This window comes from Rhododendron vialii, chromosome 8a, assembly GCF_030253575.1.
Source record: "Rhododendron vialii isolate Sample 1 chromosome 8a, ASM3025357v1".
Taxonomy (NCBI): domain Eukaryota; kingdom Viridiplantae; phylum Streptophyta; class Magnoliopsida; order Ericales; family Ericaceae; genus Rhododendron; species Rhododendron vialii.
The window spans coordinates 32187015-32194549 of record NC_080564.1 but is presented as its reverse complement, the minus strand read 5'-3'; the positions used below and the strand labels follow the sequence as shown (position 1 = coordinate 32194549).

The 7535-nt window shown below is 38.5% G+C and overlaps 1 protein-coding gene across 1 annotated transcript; it reads right to left on the bottom strand.

Annotated features, from left to right (window-relative positions):
• Positions 1-2825: 2825 nt before the first annotated feature.
• Positions 2826-7322, bottom strand: LOC131335405 (palmitoyl-monogalactosyldiacylglycerol delta-7 desaturase, chloroplastic). Its single transcript, XM_058370732.1, has 5 exons — positions 6630-7322; positions 4712-4852; positions 4455-4595; positions 3611-3717; positions 2826-3491 (listed from the first exon to the last, which is right to left on the bottom strand). Exons 1-5 carry the CDS (start codon positions 7161-7163, stop codon positions 3272-3274), a joined length of 1143 nt encoding a protein of 380 aa, XP_058226715.1. The 5' UTR covers positions 7164-7322; the 3' UTR covers positions 2826-3271.
• Between the last annotated feature and the right edge of the window lie 213 nt (positions 7323-7535).

The window sequence follows — 7535 nt, the reverse complement described above, 5'->3', positions numbered from 1 at the left end:
CTTTTCCTTCTTTTTTTTTTGTCACCTCCCTACCCTAACCAACCAAATAGTACTGTAAGATCTAAAGAAGAAGTAGTAGTAGTAGTAGTATCTTTTTTAGCTCTCTTTTTCCTTTTGTTTTTCCCTCCCAAAAGTCTCAAGTACACCCAAACAGGGCTTTACTATTCGAGCAAAGGAATCAAATGGAAATAAAATTGGTCACTTCACAACTCTCACGGTGTGCGATGTGATGCAGCTTTGTTTTGTGGGCCCAAAAGGTTTTGAGAATGCGATTCCAATAGGGCCCAAAAGCTTCTTGGCCACATCTTTGAAATGTGGGCTTAGTCATTCCATTGACATTTTTATGCTGAAAAAGAAAAACACAGATACTATATATATTTTCGAATTATACCGTCTAGCGTGTGATTTAACGTTAAAATCATGACTTGAATGATTCACTAATCGGAATAAACAGAGTAATGCTATATTATACCGGGAACACCTATATTCTGATATATCTGCTTGCTCAAAATGCAGTAGTATTCTTTGAATCCCTTGGTGTTTTTTTGTAATTTTCGAAACCTACAGTATACCATCTAATGAGTGATTTAACGTTAAAATCATGATTTGAATGATTCACTAATAGGAATAAATAGAGTATTACTAAATAATAATGAGAATACCTATATTCTGATAGATCTGCTTGCTCAAAATGCGGCAATATTCTACGAATCCCTCGTCTTTCTTAAACCAATAATTGAAAAACACGTGCCCACGCTTTGGGCTTCCCTTAGTTTTGCACAAGCATGATCACTGTTTGTTTTTTTATAAATCATAAAAGGAGATCATTTTTGTACTGAAATGCAAGCAAAATTCTTTTAAGCTGTTTTTTTTTTTTGAGAGAGAGACCAAAGCTTGAACACATGACGTTGCACATGACTTGCAACCGGATGTGTTAAATGTTTACATGCCTTCTAGAATATGAATGCCACGTTTAGGAGTGATTATTCGATGCCTTCGGGGCACGGCCACGTGGCGTCCCAGGCTGCTTCTCCATCACATATTGTGGTGGGATCCACACACGTTGTCTTAGGTCCCACCACAACGTGTGGTGGAGAAGGGGTTGGGGCACCGCCCACAAAGGCATTTGATAATTTTTCCACTTTTTTTTTGCAAAGAAAAAGGCATGTCAGTTTTTCTACCCAGCCCAGCTCGTATTCTGTTGGGCAATTCACGGGCCGATCCAGTTTCGTGGACCTTCTTCCCGCGCGCTCCAGCCCCAAACCAAAAAAACACCGTTTGGGTTACACAAAGAGTCCGACTAGACAACCTCACTTCACGTGAAATATGTTTTTCTACCTTGCCATGACGGGATCACAGCTATTTCTTCTTTGTTTTTGTTGAGGCCTTCTTGTCCGGAAAAAGCATTAATTCAAAGGCCACTCTTTTGGTTGAGTGATAATTCAGATGCTCTCTGACGGTGTTTCAAGGGCCTCCACCACCACACAGTCACTAGATCATCTCACAGCGTGAATGTGTGGTGGCAGAGGCCCTTGGAGCACCATGTGACGGCGCTCCAATAGCAAATAATTATCTCACCTTTTGGTCAACTTAATTGAGACCAAATAAGTACGTACCCATTTCGAGTGAATGTGGGGAGGTGGATGTCCCTGGAGCACCGTGTGACGGTGCACCAAGAGCAAATAATTATTTCTCATTTTGATTAACTTAACCTAGGCCAAATAATTAAGGGGCAACTTCTCTTACATCAACTTGAAAATCCAATCCAATCCAAGCTTAACTTCAAGTTATAAAAAAAAATGGGATGATTATTTGACATTAAAAAAATCCAAGTTGTAATTTACTTTTGTTTTGTATCCTCGCAATTCTTTTTTTTTTTATCAGCAAAAATAAATTTCATTAATTCATAACACGAACTACAGAAATAATAAGGGTTTGGATACACCGACCTGACCACTCTAAGACCCTCTTCTCCTCACAATTCTTTTTAAATTTGAAGGGTTGAAAACCGCAACTATTCGGCAACCTAAAAGGTACTTTCACCTAATCTTACTACAGAGCAATGAATGGTGACTCTGTGCAATGCTCTCTCTATACATACAACTCATGTGGGGAAATTTTCAAAGATTAGAATCTCAAAGCACGATCGTGTAGTCGAGACTTGATACGACATAAGGCGAATGCTTATACTAGTTTCCGTCCCATATAGGTTACGTTAGAAACGATACTTTACTTTATAGAAGTTTTGTGTTCATAGGATAAATGTCAACCAATATAGGTGAGTTAGCCTTAATAGATTTTGTCGAATCTTTGGTCGACATATTACTCGATACCCCACCTACAATGGATGGGCTTGCATTAGCAAAATTGATCAGTCATATCTCTCTGTTTAAGTGTCCAATGTCCAATGCCCCTCTTAGTCTGTTTCCCACCCTGGGTGACTAATTTTCTAGACTGAAAACGCAATACCATTGAGAGGCACTAATTTTCTAGACTAAAAACGCGATACCATTGAGAGGCCCTTTTTAAGTTCTGCTAGAGTTTTTATTTTTTTAAGTACTTATTTCTCTTTTTCTTTCACAATACATCATCTTTAATAAGTAAAAATAAGTACTTAATTATTTTAGTTAGCAAAACGGGGCCTGATTTTAGAACCGTTGTGTTAACAAATTAATTTTCTTTTTTACTTTCGTCTATAGTAATTTCTTCATTATTGATCATATTTTAGATTATATAAATTTATATTCTCAGTGTATCTAATGCAAAACTAACGAAAGTTAGAAAGATAAAAAGAATAAAATTTAATCAAAGACAAAAATCGGATATTTGGAGACCGTCATGTCTATAACAAATTGGAGTTTGGATTTTGTTTTTGTAGGGTATCACATGCCCTCTCTACAGTACAATGGCTATGAAACTAGTCCTTAATAGTTTCGTAAACAAAAAGAAAACTTCTTCAGGGCAGACATAGTACTGCAGAAATCAAGCCGCTATGAAGCGTGAGAAACAATGGAATATGTTTGAAACGAACAAAAAATGGATACCATTCTCAGTTACAAAATCATGGATCTAGAGGTAGTAGAAGGGAAATACGAAATCAAGCCGCTGCATGTGTCGAATATGTACAACCGATCACTTCATCTATATTTGGAATCAACACTCGGTAAATTCTGTGGAAGTTCATGGTTCTCATCAGCCATTCGAAACAGCGGAATTCGGATGCTGTAGAGGCGAAATTCACAGTACCAGCTCACGACGGAAAGCAACTAAGTTAATTCAAGTGGAAATGTTTTCCATTGCTGAAAGCCATCCTTTCCTTCTGAGCCTCGGTCGGTAATTTCACATCCGTTGCCAATCCGATGGCTTGGAAGAACCTCACGGCATACCAAGTCATATCAATCTGCCACCATTCGAGCCCGTGGCGAGCAGAGTACTCAAAAGCATGGTGGTTATTGTGCCAACCCTCTCCAAATGCAAGCAAGGCGACCCAGCTGATCACCAAATTCATTAACGAATTAATCACATTAGTTTGATGGAAATCCATTTGAATCAGGTGCAATGAAATTTCATGTTGCACAAGACGAAGAACGCGACGAAAGAAACGGAATACCAGTTGTTCCGGGACAGGTCACCAGTGTTCCATGCCTGCTTTCCCCATACATGACAAGCTGAGTTCACAAGCCAAGTGATGTGGTACACCCAAACAATCCTTACACCCTGAGTTGTGAATTAGGAAGATTATTAATGAGCATAATGGGACTCAAACCAACGGCATATAACTTTTCTTTCTTTCTTTTTTATAACTCAGGATGCCTGGACTAGTTTACACGCATCTCAATCAATGATTCAGTTACAGTGAGACGTAATTATTCCCGAAATGAATCCCGTATAAATTGGCCCCACATGAAAACAATGGCCTCTGACGGTCATTTATCGACGGGCGAATGACGGATACTGACCCCGTCCAAGTCATGGGTTACAACCTTGGAAAAAAGGAGCCAAACTATCACTATCAGGATTATTATCCAAACCCATGTTCTATGAAGCCACACACATTGTGATCCACAAAACACAAAACATGGTCCAGCTCCTAGCTGGAAATCATGAAAACCACAAAATCATATTAGGGGCTGGGACCATCCAAAGTTAGGATCCCTAGTTTTATGTCCAGAAGTGGTTTCAAAAAGTGAGGGAGCCAAACCAACCAATTAACTGTATATACACATCCTGCCTTGGTGAAATCAATTTTTTTTTTTAATAACCAAGTGTTCAGGCTAGCTTACGTATCTCGACTAATCCCGGAAAACATAAACCCAACGTCCTCTCATGGGGCCCAATTGAGGCCGGGGTAAGAAATCAAGAATCTTGGTGGGCAATGCTGTTCTATTCTGAACCAAATCACCAATGAATTTTTTTTTTAATGTTTTGAAAGGTAGATAGGTAATATTCCTTACCATTCCCCAAACGATGAAGGGAAATCCTCCCATTGCAAAGAGAAGAAGTGCAAGTGCAACTGGATGTACAACGTAAGTCGTCCGCAGAAACCTGTAGAAGGGCTGCTTCTCTAAATCCCCCACATTGTTGGGGTTTCCACACTGCAAATATACCAGCCCAAGAATCAGCAAGAAATACCACAGAGAGAGAGAGAGAGAGAGAGAGAGAGAGAGACAGAGACAGAGACAGAGAGAGAGAGAGAGGAAGGAACATTTACCCTTTCAATGATAGTGCTGGTATCAAAGAGCCAACTCATGTGACTAAACCAAAACCCTTCAACTGGGCTATGTGGGTCTCTTTCAGAATCACAAAACTGGTGGTGGTATCTATGTGTGCTCACCCAATCAATTGGATTCCCCTGAAAATCCCAATAAACAAAAACCCAAACATGTTCAGTGCTTAATTCAACAATTTCATCATAACCGAATTCAACAAGTGTTTGGTTTCCAAAAAATGAAGATGGAATGGAATGGTCATTTCAATGTCGGTTCACTAAAAAAGGACAAAATGCAAATTACTAGAAATGGGTTCATTATTCGTGTTTGGCAAATGCTAACGGTTGCCCTGGGCCACAAGGAAAAGCATATTAAATGTGCCAAAATGTTGGTAAACACCATTTTAACTTGTAAAGATAATTAATTGCATTAGTAAATGAGGAGTTCTCCAACTACTTGTATTAAATGTAGTTGTATCAACTGGCGATAGTGACAAATCTACCCCCGTTTTTTGTTTCAAAAATTAAACTCAAGGTTTATGTTTGCTATATATTCACATATCCACATAATAAATGACTGAAATTTTCTTGGATAAAGAAGAACGGGATAGTATTGGAGGGCAATTGTTTGTAACAAGTTGTTCTTTAATGAGTTTGTTTTTTTATTGAGCTCCTTACTTGTTTGGCCTATTTTGGCCAAATGATCCAAATGGATTACTTTTTTTGTTCTTGTTCAATTTTTTTTTTCCGCAATTGTTAATTTTGCATCAATTTTTTTGTGAATTATTACTTTGTTATGATGAGAGGAATCTATAAAGTAAAAAAATTAACATCGAAACCCGATCTTTTTTTTAAAAAATAAAGACAAAAACAAGCTGCTCATTGGCTTATTTTTGTTTTTATTTAAAAAAAGAGTTTCAATAGTAATTTAAAGTTTTTAGATTTCTTTCGTGATGACGACATAATAATTCACAAAAAATTAAAGAAAAACTAAAAAATGCCAAAAAAATTGAATAAGAACAAAAAAAAATCCATTTTGTAAGGTTGAGGAGGATGACAAGGGGTAGCGCTCATCCCTCTTCTCTCTCTCTCTCTCTCTCTCTCTCTCTCTCTCTCTCTCTCTCCCTCCCTCTCTCTCTCTCTCTCTCTTTCTCTCTCTCTCTCTCTCTCTCTCTCTCTCTCTCTCTCCCTGAAAATATCCTATTCTCTGATTATAGATTGCTTGTTTTTTTTTTCTCTATTTTTTTAGTTTATCTTCCAGTAAAAAAACTAGAACGGAACAAATTATACTCTCTCCGTTCCAAAATGACTGTCCCGTTTGGTCTCCAATGCAAATTTTAAATTGTTAATATCTTTCAATCTACAATGTTTTTAAAGATTTTAAAATTTTTGTATAATAGAACTAATTGAGATCTATCACATAAGATCCATATTGCACATAAATTTATTATAAATTGAAAGATATTAACAATTTAAAATTTGCATTGGAGATCGAACGGGACAGTCATTTTGGAACGGAGGGAGTATTTTGAGTATAGGGGTACTACTAGAAATTACTCCTCAAAATTTCAATCACATGCATTTAAGGTTGTTTATTATCCCAAACTAATATTGTTGTTGATTAAACCATTAATGTCGAGTGTAGTAAATACAAGATTGATTAGCATTACTCATGGGAAGACAATCAATACAAAGCATATTAAGAATGAGCACATCATTTATGGTTAATAAACTAATGCACGAAACTTATGCTCTAGGGACACTTGTTAGCGGGACTGTTCTTGTTTTTTGATATCCAGTCAGCTCACGCGCAACTCTCGACTGATAATTGTGGACTAGTTCCGCGTCTACTAAAATCGGGACGAACCAAGAATTGATCACCTACAATTCAACAATGTAACTACGAAAGAATTTCATTTACCTGAAGCGCTTGAGCACCACAATATGCACAAAAGTACTCGAGCCATTTGGGAAGCTTAAAACTTCTGTGAGAAAGATTCCTATGAAACGACAGAGTAATACCCAGAAGCCCAGTCGCCACATACAGCCCCACAGCAACCCAAAAAGCACCCCAATTGAAATTAAACGGCGCCAAAAAACAGAGCAAATGCATCAAAACCACGACACTTGCCGTGCCGACGTCTCTCGAATTCCATTTCCGACCCCAGTACACATTCCTCCTCCGCTTCACCACCACATCCGACAGCGCAATCCGCCCGAAATTCGACTCGGGCACAGTCTCCGCGGCCGCTAGCGGCGTTGCACTGGCCACTGGCAATGCCCTGTTACCAGAACATAGGATGGTGTGGACTAAATTGCCTTTCTTTACAGAGTGATGAAAGCTTCGGTGAAAGTATATACGGGGAAGGTAAACGGTGGTTTGCACGGTGGCGCGGGGCGGTTGTGAGACGGAGTATGGTTTGGCAGTGAGAGGTGGTGATATCATCAGAGCCATTGAATTCAGGGGTTCTGTTTTCAGGGTGTTTCTTGGATTACATAGTAATGTAGTTGTAGTTGTACATAGTGTTCCATTTAGTCAAGCCTAGAAATCAATTGTGAGTGAGAAAGAGGGGCTGCCTATGTGGGGGGTGGGGTTGGGTTTTTAGATAGGGAGTGGAGAAGGTGAAAGGAGGTCCATATATATATATATATATATATATATATATAAAAAACTGGATTTTTGGGCCAGTTTGTGCTTAACTCGGCTAATTCCGGAGTCCTGAAGGTAAGACCGGACATAACCCCCAATTACATGTCCTAAGGTTTGGAATATTTGAGTTCCATAGGAATGAAACCTAGGTCTTCATAAAAGAGCAGTTATTGCATT

Coding starts and splice junctions, on each gene's coding strand:
- LOC131335405 (XM_058370732.1), bottom strand. CDS start 7,163: ATGGCTCTGATGATATCACCACCTCTCACTGCCAAACCATACTCCGTC. Junction 4,596..4,711: donor CCAGCACTATCATTGAAAGG/GTAAATGTTCCT, acceptor GTATATTTGCAG/TGTGGAAACCCCAACAATGT. Junction 3,492..3,610: donor GACCTGTCCCGGAACAACTG/GTATTCCGTTTC, acceptor TTTGGTGATCAG/CTGGGTCGCCTTGCTTGCAT.